The following is a 22,089-nucleotide window of genomic DNA, read 5'->3' on the forward strand; positions in this document are numbered from 1 at the left end:
GGCTTGTTCAGATGTCTAGGTTTGTAAGCAAACCTAACTATTTGCATGCATTAGTGCTATTCCCTTTCGGGGTAAACAGTGTTCTGCAGTACATAGAAAAATAAAAAAATAGAAATTAATGGCATGAGATTAAAAAAAAAACTAAACATAGCTAAAACTAGCTTATACCAAAGAGAAAACAAAATATGGCTCCATACAGGTTAAAACACTATCTGGAATAGCTCCATCTTCAACATCTTCCTGAACACACTCAGGGATAGTGCGTGATTTACTTAAACATTGCTTGCTGAATCAGCCACAATGGGTTTGGTTGACATATAGCATGGCTTACAAACCACAGTGCCTTGATTCACATAATATACCAATCTAAAGTCAAATAAACCACATTGTGTCTTAAATGTGATCTATGAATCTGGAAGAGTATTTTTCCTTGACGTGATCAATAAAATGATCATCGCTACTGATTATGTATTTGGGGTTTGTTGTTTTTCTGTATCTCTGCTGCCACTGTGTAAATGTTTGGATTTTTGCAGCTCGGACATCCTAGTCCTGATTTTAATGAACAGATGTTTTATTACAAGCAGTTTTCCTTTACAGAATGCTTTTAATGCGATCTTATTTTTTTAACAACTATACATATTTTGTATGAATTTAGAAAAGTTCATCCTGTACATCTGTGAAGTGCTCATCCTGGTTTATACATTCATTTGGGAACCAAAGATTTAATATAACTTTGTTGCAAAAAGCAATCAGCAAAATTCTCCTCCATTCCTATTTTGTAAGGTGCCGAAGGCCTGGTTTTTCCCTCAAGCGTTGGGCCAGGGTATGACGTAGCCCATTTTTAAGTGGTTTATTCATAAGGATATGTGAATGGCCTTGGGTAATTAGTTCCTACCCTGAGGTTTTTTGGTTGCTTTAACTGGTTGTTAGCTGCGCAGAGTTGCATGCAAATTTAATGGCCATACAAACTAGAAAGAGGGAGGGGAGGGGGGGGGAGGAAAAGAAGACTGCCCAGATTATGATTCTACCTCAACCTTCTCAGTTATAAAAAGACCTTCTGCCAAAATATTAATGTTCTGAGCACTGCTTCTCCCAGTGCTAATTTCCAATAAGGCTATAACAAATGTTCATACTTTTATACCATATAAGTTACAGGTCACACAGAAAAGATTGATCAAAAACATATTGTGGAAAAGGCAATGGAAATTGAATGGTTTCAAATAAAGCTTTCTATTAGAGAGCTAGAAAGTGTATCAATAACATCTAAGAACTCATTCATGGCAACTTTGCATGGCATTGAAATGTTTTCTTTGCAACACATAAACCATCTGAATCCTAAAAAACAAAACAATACCACCAAAAGTTCCAACACAAGTAAGTCTCCTCTTAGGGCACACCAGTCCCAATACCACAGCATTATCATGGTACCAAAGGTTACTGTATAGTATTCAGAAAGATGGAGAATGGAGCAGTGTGGGCCAATCCTCATACAACTGGACTGTGGTGCATAGATGTACATTACATGCCATTTTAGAAACCTTCCTGGCCATCTCATAGGTTACATAGTTCACATGTCTACCACAATTAATACAATACTTGACATCATTTATGAGGTGTAACCCATGAGTGATATGAGTGCAGCATGTAATTGAATTTCAATTGTCCTCTGGCTTTGGCCAGTTTAGTGACTTTGCTCCTTCAGTCAATCCCACTGAGGCTTTTGAAAGGACATGTAGAGCTTTTGAAGGGACTTCAAAGGGAGCAAATAGATTTAAAAGCGTAGTTCCATTCAGAACAGGGTTTCAAATGCCATATTTGTTTGGGTGGAGACTGACTACTGAGCCAAATACAGCAGGCTGCCTTGTCAGAATGGATTGGCCTTATCTGCATTTTCAGGAGGCAGCCAGTTCAGTTGAAGAGGGGATGACGCAGGTAGGGGGAACAGGACATTTTGAAAGCTTCTCTGCTTTAGCACGGAGAAAATAGCATGGGACTGCAGATTATGTTGCAGCAGCAATAACAGCTCCTCTGGCAGGAGGAGGAAGAAGAAAATAGGATAGTAGCAAAAAAGAGAAAATGGGTGGGATAGAGAGAGATAAGCAAGTGAAAGAAGCGAGAAAAATAGGCAATTGGGCTTAGTTCTACCCCCTGCTTGGCTTCCAATAGACTTTTCCTGTAGTTTATCAGTGATTCATTTTTTAAAAAAAGGTCCCAGCCCTGCCTTTGCATTCAGCTCTTGTGTTAAAGGACTGTTTTATATTCTGTTTCATTTTCCTCACAGAGTTCTTTGTTGTTAAAATCTGTGCAGTGCAAGGAAATCAAATTCTATTTTTGAGGCTGTTTCCCAGCTTCGCACCTAACTGCATAGATTTAAATAGAGCTGTATTGATGTTCCCAGACAACTGATCCAGCCAGACAGCTCAGTTGCTTAGCCTTTAAAGGACTGTCAGTGGGAGACAGTGCTAAGGATGGTATAAGCAAAGGGGGATTCATCTTTTCAAAATCTGGCTTTGTTTTCATAAATGTAATCCTCTGGAATATTCCTGGCAGTTTTTTTCTCACCACATATTAATACAGATATTTGTTTACTTCTTGGCTTGAACTATTGTAGTTTTTCAGTTTAAAGCATAAAAAATTGTTATATGATAGGTTCATTAAATCAGCGGAGGATGTCAGTGGGAGGAGGGACAAAAGAATCATGATGGTGGTGACTGAAATCCCGCCCCTTTCTTATGTGTGTTGAAGCCACCATCTGGACTGATGTGCAATCCCAACTACCAACTGGACTGGTTTTATACGCACACAAAACCATAGGGATGCTCCAAATTCAGTTTCTATGAGCTTAACTAGTTGACACTGAATAATTATGAAAATATTTATTACCTACAGTGTTTAGTATAGAGTAGCTGTTTGGAACAGCCAACCCAGGTTCAGGATTTTAGTTCAGTTTGGCTCAGGCCACACTGATGCAGGCATCGTACTTTGATTTTCCTGCACTGTTTTTGTTGTAGTAGAGGCCTGCCTTCATGAATGAGTTGTAATTTAGGATGGCATTTCTTTTAGGCCAGCTTTAGGTAATACTGTACATCTTAGTATTACAGCCGGAACTGTGTATGTTCAGTTCCACAGATGATGTGCCAGTGGAAAAAAAGCACCATCCTTTGGGTTGAACAGCAACAAAATAACCTATATCAGTTTATATATCAATCTTTTTCCTTTGATTATGAGGTGATCAATATAGCTTCTAACATTTCAGCAAATGGAAAATATTCCCATATTTTCATTCATAACTGTGAAGTCTAGGAACTAGGGAATGCAGAATGTGTTAGGGAATTTCACTGTTCTGTTTCCCTTGTTGCTACCTACTGCAAAGCTGTCTTATTTCCTTTCATCTCTACCTGCATTGTGCAACTGTTGGTCCACTGTCAGCGCTTCTTCCATTAACTGACCCTTTGGACAAAGCTACTTGCCTGCTGCTTTCAGATTAGGACTTTAAGGATACTAAAAATAGGGAAGAGGTTGTGCTTGAGAGTGGCTTTCTAGGCAAGGAAACTGCACAAGCTGTGTTACCTCTGCATGGGCTGCAGTGCTAGGACTGTGACAATTCCAGTTTCTATGAGCAAGCAAGATTTGCATTCTAGTAGGAAATGCAATATCGAGTATGCAGAAACCACGCAGGCCTGAAGTAAAAGAAATGCAGTAGCATAATGCAATAAAACAGGAGAAGATAGAGTGAGAAAGAAGTCTTGTTGCAATATAAGCCGTTATCCCAGTTGCATAGCAATATATGCACATTGTATGAACTGTACCTACTCAGCCCATCTAATTATTCAGAGTCAAAGTGTGATTTATGCTGGTGTTGCTCTGTATTTGCACAAGATAGCCCATTCCAGTTTCTCTGTAATCTGCTTAGAGAAATGAATTTTTATTGTATCACAGCAGATTCTTGGTTAAGGCATGCTTTTACTGGGATGTGGGATGTGTGTGTGTGTGTGTGTGTGTGTGAGAGAGAGAGAGAGAGAGAGAGAGAGAGAGAGAGAAAGAGAGAGCAAACGGGAGGGAGGGAGGCATGACATACCATTTTTAAGCACAGTCATAAGCATATAATTGGAAAAATTTATCAAGTTCCAGAATATATAAATGTCATGTGAGTGAAAAGTAAACCACAATAAATTTCAGAACAGAAATTTCGTGTTTGAAAAATGAATGAAATGGAATAAAAGCCACTTAAAGAAACAGTTGAAGAAACAAATAAAAAAAGAAGCATGAAGAAACAATCCTATGGTGCTTTCTCTGCACAACCAGAAGCCCTGCCTTTTTAGCTCTCCTGGGTCACGAAGAGAGATCTCTGAGCATACAATAATGGCTCTGAAATTAGTAGACTCTGTCTGGATGGGGCACATGCTGTTCTCACATTATTTAGATGGAGATAATGATGATCCCTATTCAGTATTTATTGATACTTACGTTTGTTTTTTATACCTGTCTACAAAGCTGTCTACAAGAAAGACAATAACATAAATAAAATCAATAAAAGTAGGTAGGGAAAACCAATAAAAGCAACAATTTAAATAATAAATATAAATGTTGTAGAATGATAGTAGATCTTTATATGGATTTTGGAGTAAAAATGCAATATTTATTTAAATAATAAATAATAACATTGCAGAAAGGTTGCTGCTTTGTACCTTCTAGTTCTCTTAGACTCATCTTGTTGGTTACTCTAGAAAACAGGGAATTTAGGCTGTCAAAACCAGGCTGAACAATCTGAGGTACACTAGCAGCAATGCCATCTCTTCCCTAAGACCCTCTTTGCTGTCATATAGTGACCATCCAGACTTTTGCAGCTTGGATCTAGTAGCTCTAAGGAACATAAACTAGATGGATATAAACTAGATGGGCATTTTAGACCAATTCAGCAGACCTCCTTTGTTCTAAAGGTCAGCCTTTTCTTACCCATTTCATGTCTAATTAAGCATTTTCAAAGCAAAGAAGGAAATTCTGAGTCCTGTATATTTAACATCATTTCTATCTGAGATCAAGTTTGCTTTCATAAACTCTCATTTATCCTTTAATTATTATGCTTCAGAATAACAGATCAATAATAAAGCATGCTTTGGGAAGCTTTCTTGTCCAGCTGGTATATAGTCTTGTCACAGTGCTTCAGAAATGTTTTATTAAAGTTTGTGATAATTGCTTTTTTTCCTTAAAGGGGCACTCCATATAAAGTAGGTCCTGCAGAGCTGCTGGCATCAAAATGAAACCCAAGACATCTCAGGAACCTTACTTGAATGAATAAGAAACATTATAATTAGTTAATAGATACTGGGACCTAAAAAATAAATAAAGTAATAGCAGAGTGGTGGTGAGCAGGACCTATTTTCTTTCTCGCCGTAGTGGGATGGATATGTTGCAAAGTAATTATCAGCAAGTTTCCCTAATAGCACTTCTGGGCTGAAGCAAAGTAGAATTCAGGAACACTGGGGTGAAATGAAGATGATGGTGTCTCACCATCAGTTGATGCCTTATAATGTCCACCCAAGAAAGAACGAAAGCTTGGAGACCAGCTTTATTTTACCTGGGTTCTCCAAGTCTGTTGGCTTTGCTCTACCATGGAATTTTTATTAAGCATTTTTATTTCATTGACATTTCTATTGATCGTTTTATGGGATGAATTTATTTTCACAGTTCAGGGCTATGTGTTATTAATTAAAAGCTTATTGAACTGTAAAAGACAATGTACTAAAACATTTTTCTTTGAAATTATTTTGCTTTACTGCCTTGACTTACCTGTGAGTATATTCCATTGAAGTCACTGAGGCTTAAATTCTGTTCAGATATAAATAAGACAAACTGTTGGGCTAATACATTGCAGTTGTAAAGTATAATTGTAATGACATTGATGTAAACCCCATTGAGCTCAGTTTTTTGTAGCCCTAGCTGTAATATAAGAAATTCTGTTGTGTTGTCAGACCACCCCATTTCTTTAAACCAGTGTTTTTCAAACTTGGCAACTTTAAGATATGTGGACTTCAACTCCCAGAATTCCCCAGCCAGCATGCTGTAATGCCTGTAATGATAAGAAATAGAAAAAAGTAAAGGAAATTCATCTCGCGAGATGATGCTGTAAAGGTAATACATGCTATATGCCAGCAAATTTGGAAAACACAAGAATGGCCCTCAGATTGGAAAAAATCAACTTATATCCCCATACCAAAAAAGGGAAACACTAAAGAATGTTCAAACTATCAAACAGTGGCACTCATTTCACATGCCAGTAAGGTAATGCTCAAGATCCTGCAAGGTAGACTTCAGCAATTCATGGAGCAAGAATTGCCAGATGTACAAGCTGGGTTTAGAAAAGGCAGAGAAACTAGAGACCAAATTGCCAATATCCACTGGATAATGGAAAAGCCAGGGAGTTTCAGAAAAACATCTATTTCTGTTTTATTGACTATTCTAAAGCCTTTGACTGTGTGGACCATAACATTGTGGCAAGTTCTTAGCAGTATGGGGATACCAAGTCATCTTGTCTGCCTCCTGAGGAATCTGTATAACGACCAAGTAGCAACGGTAAGAACAGACCACGGAACAACGGACTGGTTTAGGATTGGGAAAGGAGTACGGCAGGGCTGTATACTCTCACCCTACCTATTCAACTTGTACGCAGAACACATCATGCGACGTGCTGGGCTTGAGGAATCCAAGGCTGGTTAAAATCACTGGAAAAAACATTAACAATCTCAGATATGCAGACAATACCACTTTGATGGCTGAAAGTGAAGAGGAACTGAGGAGCCTTATGATGAAGGTGAAAGAAGAAAGTGCAAAAGCTGGCCTGCAACTAAACCTCAAAGAAACCAAGATTATGGCAACCAGCTTGATTGATAACTGGCAAATAGAGGGAGAAAACATAAGAGGCAGTGAAAGACTTTGTATTTCTAGGTGCGAAGATTACTGCAGATGCTGACTGCAGTCAGGAAATCAGAAGACGCTTAATCCTTGGGAGAAGAGCAATGACCAATCTCAATAAAATAGTTAAGAGCAGAGACATCACACTGACAAGAAAGGTCCGTTAGTTAAAGCAATGGTGTTCCCCGTAGTAACATATGGCTGCGAGAGCTGGACCATAAGGAAGGCTGAGAGAAGGAAGATCGATGATTTTGAACTGTGGTGTTGGAGGAAAATTCTGAGAGTGCCTTGGACTGCAAGAAGATCAAACCAGTCCATCCTCCAGGAAATCAAGCCAGACTGCTCACTTGAGGGAATGATATTAAAGGCAAAACTGAAATACTTTGGCCACATAACGAGAAGACAGGACACCCTGGAGAAGATGCTGATGCTAGGGAAAGCGGAAGGCAAAAGGAAGAGGGGCCGACCAAGGGCAAGATGGATGGATGATATTCTAGAGGTGACGGACTCGTTCCTGGGGGAGCTGGGGATGTTGATCACTGACAGGAAGCTCTGGCGTGGGCTGGTCCATGAAGTCACGAAGAGTTGGAAGTGACTGAACGAATAAACAACAACAACAAAGGAAATTCAACAGACACAAAATCAGGGCGAGTCTTTAGTGACTGCAGCCATAGTTCATTATCATATGTTATGATTATGAGCCTAGAAGAACCAAAGTCAGATGCAAACAGCCTGTTATATAACAATGCAGAGATGTCAGCCACCTGTGCTACTGAATAACCACTGGCTGTCAGGCCATTAGGACAGAAAGTAGAGATGTAAGATTTTAACTTTTGGAAGAAAGGAAGGAAGGGAGGGTGGGAGGGAGGGAGGGAAGGGAGGAAGCTAGCTTGAGGCTTATAGTTGGCAGTTGCAATGGGAAGAAAAGTAGATTAGAAATAGGAATGGACTCACCAGTCAAGATAGGCAACAAAAGTACAAGCTGTGGAAGCTTGGGGTTTTTTTTCTTTTTTTCAGTATAAAATTTTTTATTAAGGGTTTTGATTACTTTAGTAAAAACTACTACAAACTAAACATAAAGAAGGAGAAAAGAATAGTAATAAAGAATAAAAAGGGCAAGAAAAAAGAAAAAGGAAGAAAAAGAGGAAAGAACATGACAAAGAAAAGAAATATATAAAGAAGTGACTTCCAACCTTCATTACAACACATATAGACAAATTAGTATCTCTTCACCCGCTATAAGGTTACAAACAGATATCTCTTCATCCCATATCCAATCCCTTATCTATAAGCAAATCCATAAAACATCAACTTTTCAATCCTGGTGTCAGCAAAAAGTCTGTAAAGGGTTGCCAGAACTTTGCAAATAAATGTCTTATTTTAACCTTGATCAAATAAACCAACTGTATACTCCTTCCTTTTGCTTCTAACAGTCTTCATCTTTAATTCATTCAAATATTGTTGTAGGATTTGATTTCTCTTCAATTATTCTTTATCCCAAATGTCTTCAAAGATTTAACAAGCTTCTTTTATAGATCCAATAAGAAAACATTTTTCAGGTCATTCTCTTGATTTGTGATTTGTATTTCCCTTTCAATTTTTCATACTTCAGACAGATTCTTTTGTATATCCAATAAAGTGTCCTTTTCCAAATCATTCTTTTGGCCTGTAATTTGTAGTTCCACTTTCGGTACTTTCTGTCTTGTCAGCGAAAATTTGTTCCACATTTGTCATTCCCTCATTGACATCTTTTGGACATAATCTATCCATAGAATCAGACATCATTACTGACACTGTTGATATTGTATCTACTAATTTCTGGCTCAATTCTTCAAAGATCTCCTTTAATATTTCCAATGTTATGACATGTTGAGTCATTTGTAAGTCCCAGAACTAACCAACACCAAAAAGAGGCTTGTATTTTTTTTGTTTTGTTTTACTTAGATTCTCTAGTGTCCAGTTTCTAAAATCATATATTTACTTGTATTTCTTATGAGCCAAGATAGCCAAAATAATTCTAGTTCCCACAAGAAGCTTTTATTTTTTTATAGTTAATTCCAAATCGTATAGTAAAAGTCAATATTCCAAATTTAACTGGACCCTTAATCCATTTGTGACTTTCTAAGATCAAAATCTTATTTAGCTTTCTGCTGAATTTGCTGAACACAGCTTTTTGCTGTGCTTGCTGAATTTCAAATTCTTTAAGTTCTTAAGCTTGTAATTATTTTTTCTTTTGTTCAGAGTTGAAGCTAAACTCACCCAGAGACTTTTCAAACTTGTCATTCCAAAGTGAGTAGAAAATGAGGCTTACGAACTTAGTGTCCTTTAGAGGCTCTGCTGTGGTTGTGAGCAAGATGGCTAATCCCTTCATTTCCTGGCATACAGACCTGTGGAAGACCACTGTCCTGCAGTCTCCATGCAAGGAGCAGCTGTCTAGAGCACATGTGAGCGATCTCCTACCCGTTCCTTAGCTGGAGAGGTTCTGAAGGGCTGGTCTACTCACCGGTTTTTTGTTCTTTGCCACGGTCATCGGCTCCGCTTCTGCAAATGTCTTCAATTTGCCATGCCTCCCCTAGAAGTCCTGAAGCTTGTTTTTTTTTTTTCAAGATACTAGAAATGAAGGGATGTTAGAAGAAATGAACAGAAGTGAAAGGGGAGAGAAAGAGACAGGACAAAGGTGACATGCTCTGACTACTGGAAGGGAGTCAATGAATATAGAAAATTATTTAGGGGATTTTAGACTTTTTAGGAATAAACAAAGGAGACCCACAAAGAAATACTGCACTATCTGTACACCAGTGCATTTTCAAGCCAGCAATGCCCTATTAGATATTCATTTCATCATGCTTTGCATTGTGCTTTTCCACATCCAACAATCAACCACTATTCCATGGGCACAAAGTATGCCTTATTTATGCTAACATACCTGGGGGAAGCCAAGTTGGGGAAATGTAGTACATATCATGGTGATTTTAGAATTATTTGAGATATTATATTGGCCCCCAAAAGCAGTATCTTCTGCCAAACTGAAAGACTGCAGCTTGGTCCTTTAACCTCTGTCTGAAACATATATTTTCAAACATGATTATAGTGTGCATTATGCACATTACATTTTTCTGTGTACTCATGGAACACTTTGCTTTACAGGGGATTGGGAGAAAGAGATGTTTCTTCAAGAGGGCATTCTGAAATTATTAGAGATGTGGGAACTCTGGCACAAACAAGACCAGCAAAGAATCCTCTGAGCAAAAGCAAGGATTTAAGTACTGAAAGAAAGGCTGGTGCTAAAAAAAAGAGGGGGTGCTAAAACAATTTATTATTGGCATGTACATCTACAGAATTTCCAAGGACATTGGCAATAAACTGACAGTGCTCACTTTTAATATTTTGTACATGATAGCAGCTAGGAAACTTGTGATCCAGAAGAACATGCTAGGTATTTTTTTTTAAGGAAAAAAGAGAGAGAGAGAAATAAGAAGAGGCATTATTACAATTGCAGTTTTACCAAGGGGCAGCTAGTCTCATGAATACCAGGATGGTATAGTAGAGACATCTTCTGGCTAAAATGGGGAAACTTCCTTGAAAGTAATTCATGAGAATTCTACCAAGAATTTTTGTGTGAGATCATTTTTGTATAGCAACAAATAATACTGGAAGCAGATACCCTTATTGTCAAAAGGAACAACATGAAAATGACAATACTGTCATTTGACAATATGTCATCTAATATACTGGTTTTCTATATGTGATTGAGTAGTTTTCATACAATGGAGCATTTTTGTATTATTCCACACTTAAACCATATGGCACATTGTAACAAGAGCTCCATTACATGCAGCAAGACTGTTCCCACAACTGTCCTAGAGCATCTTTTCCATTGCTTCCAATGGTTTTAAAAACTACCAGTAATTATTCATGGTTCTGTAAATGTTTGCCACTGCAAAAATACAGGCCCTAATATATATTGTAGGTCTATTCAGTACTATCTCTGAAATGAATCATATTGTATTCAGTAGATCTCATTCTTCTGTATGTGTGCATAGGACTGAAGCTTTTTAAAGTGGAATGAAGCTTTGAAATCAGATTTAATATTGCCAAGCAACCAAGGAATCAGCCAAGTGTGAATCCGAAAAAGAATGATAGTTTTAAAGCCATCATACATTCCACATGTAGTTGAACAAGAAAATCTGCTGACAGATAATGATACCTATTATTATGGAAGAAGTTCCACTTTTGTGTGCATGTTATACTATTGTGCTTTTGTCAAGGCTAACAAAAATTGGAGATTTTTTTTTTAAAAAAAAACCCTTGGTTTATGATGCCTTAAACTACACTGTAAGTGTAATGTAAAAGTATAAGCATACAAATTCTCAGATTCCAGTGGTAAAAGTAAAGCTGAATTAATAATACTTGAAAGCCAGTTAACTTAATGAGTAGAATGTGGATAGATTTTTAATTTTTAACATTTTTTTTTTAAATATGTTGGTGTGGAGGTTTGATCACACAATACAGCTACTTTTCACCATACTCAATAGGTTGTTCGAAATAAATGTCCCTAAGTTTCCCTTAAAGTCATGTTTCTGTGTGTCTGTGCGTGTGTATGTACTTCATTCTATTAATTCCCAATGTCTTCTCAGACATGAGAAAGCTTCAGTACTTACTGAACTGTGTTGAAGTTAGGTGGCCTTGCAGTTTTTATCTGGTGTTTAATCTACTTTACAGGGTTCTATAAGATTTATTTATTTATACATTCATTGATTAGAAGTATATCCCATATTTTGTAGAGGAGATCATTATAGCATACATAGTATATTGGGCTGAGAGAGAGTGACAGCTCCTTGGAGGATACAATAATAATGAGGATGGGATAGGCCCACCTTAAACAAAGATATAAAAGTCTAATTTAACACAATTTTATCCAATGTTAAAGTAAAACATGAAAAAAACCCAACCCCAAACCTGTTAATATTCCATTTTTATGTAAAGTAAGACATAATGTTGCAATCTAAAATACGTTGCCTTTATCGGAGCCTCTTGTCTTATTTTGCCTGGAGACAACTCATTCATAAATCTCATTTTCTTATTTAAACAAGTTTGCTGATGTTTTTTTTAATGAAGTTATTTAAAATGTATATCTTCGTAAAATCATATAAAGTCTCATAAATTACTAGACTATAAGTACCACTAAGTACTACCATTGAGTCCATGGGGAATATTCAGCACCACAATTGTGGACAGCTCAATCAAATATCAGTGTGTTTTTCTTTTCAGCATTAATGCTGAACTTGGCATCTTGCAGAGCTGTCATTACTATTCACATCAAGCTGAAAGTTTTTAGATATGAATGCAGCCTATAACGTTGAGACTGCAATCCCTTAAGAAGCCAGCCTGACACTAAAGTAATAATTAGCTTTCTTTTCGTGACAATTTTTTATTTAAAAAGGTCATATCTTTTAATATATTTACCTGAGACTGTATTAGAGTGATACAGAATTCAGAGTGGATCTTAACCAGCCTTCCTTAATGTGATGCCCTTTCGACATCTTATACTTCCACTTCTGGCCGATGAAACCAAGGTAAACAAAACAGGCTTCCAGGCTTCCCCAAAATTACTCTCGACTTGCTTTTGACATTGAAAGATGAAATTTTAGTTAGTATATTTGTAATTTAAGATGTATCAAGTATATGTTTAACAGGAACTAATTCCCTTTGCTTTCTTCGTTACATCAAATATATTTACAGGACACTCATTTTAGGATAACAGTAACAAAAAATATATTATCTGGCTATGAATTATGGGAGGTATTGTATCTGGAAAGCACCTGATTGAGAAAGGCTGAACTAAATAATCTAATTAAGCTTCTGAAATAATTTGAGTTGTATTAATGGATCTTATTCCCAAATATATGGACTTTTGGAATTATTTAGGATAGCACTGTCGTATAATTTATGCTTTCAATAAAGGTAGTATTGTGGACTAGCACTTCATATGAATTAGTTAAGAGTACTGGCTGTAGAGAATCTTATCTAATTGCAGTGAGTCAAGAACAATGGCCTGCAATTCTGTTAGTATGCTGTTTCTTTGGTTGAACTGTAAGCATTCTTTGTGATTTGTTAACCACAGTTTTCTTATTTATCTTTCTTTTTAACAGATTTTGGCCATTGTATCCATATTGTTCATTGTACTATCCACCATTGCTTTGTCACTCAACACTCTACCTGAGCTTCAAGTAATCGATGAATTTGGACAGCTAAACGACAACCCACAGCTAGCACATGTTGAAGCTGTGTGTATAGCATGGTTCACTATGGAGTACCTTTTGCGTTTCCTGTCATCTCCAAACAAGTGGAAGTTCTTCAAAGGTCCATTAAATGTGATTGATTTGCTAGCCATTTTGCCCTATTATGTCACCATTTTTCTCACAGAGTCCAACAAAAATGTGCTACAGTTTCAAAATGTCCGCCGTGTAGTTCAGATATTCCGTATCATGAGGATACTGCGGATCCTTAAACTTGCTAGACATTCAACTGGACTTCAGTCTTTAGGATTTACCTTGCGAAGGAGTTATAATGAATTGGGTTTATTGATATTATTTTTAGCTATGGGAATTATGATATTTTCCAGTCTCGTGTTTTTTGCTGAAAAAGATGAAGATGCTACAAAGTTTACAAGTATTCCTGCATCATTTTGGTGGGCTACCATCACTATGACCACAGTAGGTTATGGTGACATTTATCCCAAAACTTTATTAGGTAAAATAGTTGGTGGATTGTGTTGCATTGCTGGAGTGCTCGTGATAGCCCTACCCATTCCCATTATAGTAAACAATTTCTCAGAGTTTTATAAGGAGCAAAAGCGGCAGGAGAAAGCCATTAAAAGAAGGGAGGCACTTGAACGAGCAAAAAGAAATGGAAGCATTGTCTCAATGAATTTAAAAGATGCCTTTGCTCGCAGTATGGAACTGATTGATGTAGCTGTTGATACTGGTAAAACTGAGGAAGCAGCCAGTTCAAAGGAAACTCCCGATGACAACAACTCATCTCCAAGCCGTTGGAAATGGGCCAGAAGGACAATGTCTGAGACAAGTTCTAATAAATCCTTGGAGAACAAATACCAGGAAGTGAGCCAGCAAGATTCCCATGAACAGCTAAACAATGCAGCAGCAACCTCCAGCCCTCAACACTTGAGTGCTCAGAAACTTGAACTATTATATAATGAAATTACTAAAACTCAGTCTCAGCCTAATCTGAATTCCACCTACCAAGGCCCTTCAGGGAAACCTTCCCTCTGTGAGGAGGAGATAGAAATGGAAGAGGTCACTGGACAAGGAGACACATCTGTGACAGGGCCCAAAGATGTCATCCCTGACATGAGAAGCACTTCTAGCATTGACAGCTTTGCCAGCTGTGCCACTGATTTCACAGAGACAGAACGGTCACCTCTGCCTCCATATTCCAGTTCTGACTTGCAACCAAGATTTCCCACTGAGTCTGCCCACCTAGAAGATCAAACAGCAAAAGATTCTCAACTTTTACCACTCATGAAAGATAAAATGTTTTCCCCCAGGGATGCCAGCTTTGATTACTCCTCAGCCAATACAATGATGAGTTCTGAGAACCCCTGTTCTCATGCTCTCCTTCACGGTCACTTTCACTTTGTCAATGCCACGGAGAGTCCAAAAAGTTCTCTCAAAGGAAGCAACCCTTTAAAGTCAAGGTCACTTAAGGTTAATTTTAAGGAAAACAGAGGTGGTGCTCCACAAACCCCACCAAGCACCACAAGGCCATTGCCAGTGTTGGCAACAGGAGACTTCCTACAATCCACCCCTCAGCATATCAGCACTATCCTCTTAGAAGAGAATTCGCCACGGGGGGAAAGACCCCTGCTGGGTGCAGATGCTTCTGTAGCTTCTAAGCAATCATGCCCTCTGTTCCCCAGACAGAAACTTTTTTCTTTCCCTTCAAAAGAGAGAAGTTTCACTGAAATAGATACTGGTGAAGAAGATGACTTATTGGAAATCCATGGCATAAGGCACAACAGGCAGTTGGATATCAAGGCAAACTGCTTTGGGGATAAACTTAAGGATGGGAACTATTTAATAGAAGAGTCTGAAGTCATCTCTTCTTCACCCAAATCTTTGGGTCATAACTGCACTCAAGACATTTATCGTGTTGCGGGGGAAGTAACAGGGGACAGTAGTCAAGAAGGTCATAAAATGGAAAACCATTTGTTTTCCCCAGAAATCCATACAAATCCTAGTGATCCTGGTTACTGTCCCACCAGGGAAACCAGCATGTGACTAGTTAGGAGAGCAATAATGACAAAAACTCATTTCTTAAAACTGGAATTAGCAATGCCTATGAATTTAAAAAGGGAAGCCTCAAAAGTAAATAAAATATTATTTTTGCATGGCATGAAGAATTGCTTAGTTTAAGTACATTTTAATTTAAAAGCAAAAAAAAAACTTTTTTTTTCTAACAAAAGATAAATCAGGAAAAATGCAACAAGAACCAAGTAAAATAAAATGCTCTTTTCAGAGATGATCTTCTGCAATGCTTAACACTATTAATACTTTCATTTATGATTGTAGATAATGGATTTTAATTAACTTTTATTTTTCCTTTTGAATTTCAGAATTTGCACATGAAAGGATGAAATGTTGATTCATAAGTCAATAATAGTGTGAAATAAGGTGCTTTGAGTCTGCAAAATGCATACTTTTGTAAATAATTTGGGTTTGTTGGGACGTTTCCAGTTATCAAGGATTTGTGGAAAACAGGTTTCTTGGGACACAGATACTTCCTTCAAGTCCACTGCCTGGAGGATTTGTATAGACTTATGTTGCAGAATTGCAGCTTATTTTTAGAGCATCTTATCTATCTTGCTTTCTCTTTAAATGCCCATCAAATGTAAGCTGTTTGTTTAAGAAAACTGCAGTGTTTTCTCATTTCTTTGTGAAGTGAACCATAGCTTCAATTATTTTTATTTGCATAGATGTCATGGATGCACTTGAAGTTTCTTGAAAAAAATTCTCTTAAGACTGGGCAAGATTTAATGACCAGGAATTGAACTTTTGTTAGACCTGCCAAATTCAAAGCAAACAAGAAACCATTATGTTCTGAAATAAAATTATTTTTATGGTAATAAAATGTGCCAAATGACATGAAAGCTGATTATTTTATCCTAAGAGTTTAACAATCTTATATTACAGTTGTGATTACTGTATGCACTATTGTTAAACTCTTAATGTTTTTAGACTACTTGTTATTGTATATCTGCTGTTTTCTTTAACAGCAGTGTGTCATTTGCACATCATTTTTCATCCCAATTTAGTTATTGTTTGATTTCAGAATGCTGTACCAGTATCATTCCATGAATCAACCAAAAGAATTGCCACCATATGCAAAGTCAGAAAATGTATCTCTCAGAGGAGATTATGAAGGTTCACACACTGTGCAAAGCTGTAATGTGGATTGTTTATGTTTACCTTAGAGTATGATGTGAATCTGGTCAGGGTGGTTTGTAAATAGTGGCATATGGCTTAAAAATGTGTAAACCCTGTAATTGTGCTTATTCAGCAAAATGTCTGAGTGCCTCAATTTTGCACAAGGAATCTTGAATGCAGATGGGTTCACTCATAATTATTACCATTTCTATGTAATTATAGTAATTAAGATCCAGAAAATGGAATATTTTGAAACCTCCATTCTTCATCTTCATGATATCTCTTCTATCACAAGCACTCTAGTCAATCCTTTTTCTTTTTTTGCCAGATTCCCATGACTAATTCTACTAATTTAAATAAAATATTTAATACATCAGCTATTTTAGAATCCCAAAATTTAGTAGTAGGCTTAAACAGCATTTTAACTGTGTTACTTTTTTTTTTTAACTAACTTAACATATTTCTCAGTCACACTTATTCTCTGGGGCCAGGGAGCACATTTGGAATTTGGGGAACTTGTAGGGAATTAAGGTGGTGGAATGGGGGAGGTTGGGGAAAACCAGGTTCAAGTCCACCCCCAACTAGGAAAACTCACTTGGGTTAGTCATTTCTCTCCCAGCCCAACCTACAGCCCAACAGTGTTGTGGGATGCAGTAAAGACAGAACTCCGTGTAGCTCTTGGAGGAAAAAAAACAAAACATATAAATCTGACAAATAATATAATAACCTCATGGTGCAAGTGATGAGATACCTCCTGTGGTTCAGCAGAATTCTCTTCAGAATCACAGTTTAGCTTCATCAATTTTCCCCTGGGCAAATGACACATTTTCAGGCCAAACATAGGGTGCCGCTGTCCACAATTGTTTTCTAAGAATGCCTAGTCCAAAACCCTTTTTTATTAAAAAAAAAAAAAATGGATGACGCTGAAGGCCCATGCATGGCTTTGCAAGGTGCCAGTTTCTCATGTACATTTTTTCCAGTTAAAAGGTTGTTTTTTAAAGTGAGCCAAGCACTAAGGAAAAACATTTATTGCCTACTCTTTTTATATAGCTAAACAGAGTTCAAAAATTCCCATAAGTTTTTTAAAAGCCCATTTTTATTTCGTTATTTGCATCAAAACAGCTTTCAGTGGAGAAATAGTGTGTGTTACTGTATAGCTCATGAATTTTACTTTTCCTAAATACAGTACCAACTAAAAATTTGCAAACTTGTATTTCACTCTTTGGACCAAATATTAAGCACAGGAGATGTTTTAAAAACGTGTTGTTTAAATTCCTCTTAAGACTTGCTTTTTCTATTAAATTATGTGTCTCCAGATCCATATCTGATTAATTTAAATATCGGGGTTAAATGTCATTTCTAAAACAGCCAATGTCTGGTCATTAAGTCTCAAAGTATTTATTAGTTCTTTATGACAATCCAAGTAATTCTATTTTTGCATAAGATTTGACTTAATTGCATGGCAATCCACTTGATCTGGTTCAATTACTTATATTCTGTTCCTTGAAGCTCCTTTATTTGTTTGTCTTCTTTCATGGGTAGATATTCCCATTAACAGACACTTAAATGCTAGCTAAAACCCTTTTAGAGATGTTGCATTGTTATTTCAGTTTGTTTATTTACATCATGCATATGTTTTCTGCCTTTTTTCAGACAGCTGTATCTGCCTTTTTTCAGACTGTCAAAAGTAAAAGCTAAGTGAAATGTTAGCCTTAGGTTGGAAACAGCAGCTTGCTCAGTGATTTCAATGAAGTCATGATTTCACTCATAATCTCTACCCAAAGAAAACTCTTGGTGACTTCCATAAATTCTGAGTTAAAGATCTAAAGTCCAAAAGTGAAAATTTGCTCTTCTCCAATTAAATAATGAAAACCTTTCTGTCTTTATAGTCCTGATGGTGTATCACATGATACAAACATTTTAACTTGCTGTCTTATAGAAGAGAAAAAGCAACTGGTGTACTGTATTGCTTTAGATGCAGTGAAACCTTGTAATCTGTTTCCCATACCAAGTCTGTAAACTATAGTCTCAAAGCCCTTTGCTACTGAAAATACTGTTTTCAACATACTTTTAAAAATCTTATTCCATATATGTTTGTGAAGTAATTCAACTGCTGTCACTGAAAGCTGATCATCAGCCTAGGAAGAAATTTGAAGATTTATGAATTGCTCTTATGATAGCAGTAAAATAAAAGATGCTTCATTCATTCTGTAGAGATATTGCTACTGAATGCCATGTGCTCTTATTCTAAAGGAAGTGTTAGAACTAGCACCTTATTAAAACAGTATGTTCTTGTAAGGCAGGAATGTGGGATCTGTGACTTTCCTGTCTGCTGAATTTAAATTCTCAGCATCTCATATCTGGCCATAATGGCTACTGTTGCTGGAAGTTGTCCAGGTTCCCCACCCCAGCATAGAAATGCCATCTGGACTGACAATACCAAATGGCATGCAAGCCACTATGAAATACGTTAATGATTAGCCCAAAGTCACTCAATGGCTGGAATCCTGTGGATAGACTTGAACCTGAACCTCCACAGTCCTTGTTCCACTCTAGCACTCTAACCACTACTTCATCCTGCCTCTTTCTAAGCAAACACTAATATTTAACATAATTTTTCATTCCTTGTCATCTAAAGTAAAAAAACTGTCAACATATTAACATAGAAAACTTTTGACACACTTGTACATGTGTATGGAGAAAATCAATCTATGTGATCACTAAGAGTTGACAACAACTTGATGTCACATAATCAATCAATCACATGTGTATCAAATAGTCTTAATTCACCAAGGTTCATTTTTCATTATTATTTCAAAAGCAAGCCAAATTAAGCTTATAAAAAAAAGAATGGAATGTGTTACTCATTTTTAAGTGTAGAACATTTATTATAGGTAGCAATTATAGTACTTTTGGCTATGATGGATGCCCTGCTTTTTAAATTATGCTGTAATTCTGTAAAATATTTGGCCACACTAAACATCTTGAAGAAATTGCTGAATCAAACCCAGTATGGAAAAAAGGAGGGAAGAAAACCAGAAGTCTTGTGAGTATATGTGACATGTTTAAAAACATTTTAATATATTTGCTTGTTAATTATTGTAGCAAAGAGCAATATTAAAACTTTTCATTCCAGTCCTCTTACATATCAGTTATAATTGAAACCACCCTTTAAAAAAATCAATTAATTAGAGTGGTTTATGCTTGGCCACTCAGGTTACATTCTTCTAGCCAGGTTCAGCTGAAGTCAATGGGCGAAATTATGAATAAACCAAAGTATCATATTTATTATGTTTGAAATGTGAATAGCTCGATATAAGTCCACTTCATAGCAGATTTTCAGGGAAGGGAGACATAAAAACTATCTACAATAAAAATGTTTGCAATCTGGTCTTAAACATTTCCCTTCTACTATAAAAAGTGTGAAAACAATTTTCCCCACTCTTTACATTCCCTATTGCATTGACAGAGTTCTCAAACTGTCAGTCTAGACAGTCTGTCTAGACTGGCAGTACTAGACTTTGTACTCTCAGTACCAAGAAAGGGGAGTTGTGCTAGAGCAGGGTAGAAACCAGTGGCCCTTCAGATGTTGCTGACTATAGTCCCCAGCATCTCTTACCAGGCCATGTTGGCTTAGGTTGTTGAAAGCTGCAGTACAGCAACACCTGGATTGCTCAGGTTCCCCAGCTTATGTATTGCTTATTGCACAGGAGAAAATACAGAAAGAACTGTACATTATCTGGTTCCTCCCCAACCTGGTCTCCTTTATAACTCAATTTATTGCTCATCCCAAATAAGGAAAACACTTGAGTTGGATTTAACAGTTCTTCTTGCACATAGGGTAGGGGAGAAGGTGATTCTTCCACATAAATGCACTCGTGGAGATTAATGCTGCTCAACACCACTGCTCTTGTCCTCAGGACTGATTTTTTAGGAAGAGTCTGCTGCACCTAGGTGAAAAACTACCACACCTGCATAACTTATATGATGGAACATGTCTTCTGCTCACACCAATGGGAAAAAAACTTACAGTGGTTTCTCCAACTGCCTGGCTCAGAGCAGTTGGCACTGGAAAATTTCACCCAAGTCCCTGGATGTAGGGCAGAGTTTGAGACTTATACCTCTTTATATTCTCAGCAAATTATGCAAAGCTTAGCCACGGACTTGATATACAGGTCAGTGATGGTTGTGCAGATGACATGAAAATACTTAGGGATCAGTTTCCTGCAAAGAACATTGCTCAGCACTTAACTTGTTGCATTGAGATAACTGTACATTAATAATATATACTGTCTTATGTTTATAAGTTATATATCACTGGTATTTGTTTCTTATCTACAAGAATAGGAATTCAGTTTAATTTATTTTAACATTGTTTTCTTCTGAATGCTACAAATGCTGGAAGGGGAAAAAAGCACAACAGTATTTTTTTATGATGATGATGATGACGACGACGACAACTTCTTTTGCCGCAATATGTCTTTACTGTTCAGTTTCAAGGAACGGCAGCATTTCATTGTGAACTGCTAGACTAACAAGTTATCCTCATTTTTAAAAAAAAACTGAGAAATGTACTTTCAGTGGGAGATACAAACACGTCTTGTCAAATGTCATTCTGCTGCCTTTACAAAATGCCCCATATAAAATGGAAAAAATTGCTAGTTTTGTTGAGTATATTATTCATCTTTTAAGGATGGATGCTGGGATGAAAATAATATTCATATAGGACACTTTTCAAGAGTACTTGCTTGCATTATTTACTCGAAATGTCTTAGTTTCACCATTTTTTTTCTCAGTTAGGAATACCAGCTTAACCCCTTGCCTTTTTCTGTCTTAAACCATTAATGGAATTTCACATATAATAGTATTCATTATCAATGTGTTTGTATCAATGTTTCCATCTCAGCTGCATTTTAACATCATGAAAAGGAAATGTGATGTTTTGAAATTTGGATTTTCCTTTCCTATCCTTTTTTTCTTTCTTTCTGTTTTAATTCTGTTACATTTGCTGATCAAGTAAATATTTCTGCACAAATCAGCATATAAATATGCATGTTGTAGCTGTATTGTACAATTGTTCAGCATCAGGATACTTGTTTATTTTCTGTCAAATGTCTGTAAAATAAATGGCATTGTTCTCCATTTCCCTCTGCCAGAGTAAGCAGAACAGTAAATAAATGTGTAAATGAGTCATCTGTGTCTCATTTCAGTTCTCTGCATGAAGCCCCTCTGCCTTCAACATTGCATACATATCAAAGTCCCAATCCATAGCGACTTTTAGTTTCATTTTGGGGGGGTGGGGGAAACTGTAGAAAGAAATATCCCACATGCTGAGAAATAGGAGAGACCTGCCATTTGCATTACTTGCCCTTTCCATCAATAGTTACTGTCCAGGCTAAGCAAGTTTGACAGCAATTGCCACAAGATTTTTCTGGAACCAAGCCCTGAGGAGGGGGCTAAGCCTAATTATTTCAAACAATGCTTACAGAAACAGACTTCTTTTATAGTTCTTCACCATTCCATTTTAGGATAGCCTTTCTCTTTGAATAATTATGGTCTTGCAGTTTTGACATGTGCTAACCCTAAACCAGCAGCAGCAGGATTGTAGAATATTTCTGGTTCTACCTCATGAATTTAGCTTTGAAGAAAGCCTGCCTGGGCATCATCCTCAGAAATGGCATTTTGTTTTGGACTGGTTGCCATGAATCATGCTTCTGCTTAGGACTGGAGT

At 36.9% G+C, this 22,089-nt stretch overlaps 1 protein-coding gene across 2 annotated transcripts in view; it reads left to right on the forward strand.

Moving 5' to 3' along the window:
- The window catches only part of KCNB2 (potassium voltage-gated channel subfamily B member 2), a 171,540-nt gene extending 149,989 nt beyond the window's left edge, over positions 1-21,551 (forward strand). For both annotated transcript variants that reach the window (XM_063299386.1, XM_063299387.1), the window contains exon 3: positions 13,065-21,551. In XM_063299386.1, the coding sequence (XP_063155456.1) occupies positions 13,065-15,212 (2,148 nt within the window). In that variant the 3' untranslated portion in view covers positions 15,213-21,551. The remainder of the gene's footprint in view (positions 1-13,064) is intronic.
- The last annotated feature ends 538 nt before the right edge of the window (positions 21,552-22,089 follow it).

Source organism: Candoia aspera, chromosome 3 (assembly GCF_035149785.1).
Source record: "Candoia aspera isolate rCanAsp1 chromosome 3, rCanAsp1.hap2, whole genome shotgun sequence".
Classification (NCBI taxonomy): Eukaryota; Metazoa; Chordata; class Lepidosauria; order Squamata; family Boidae; genus Candoia; species Candoia aspera.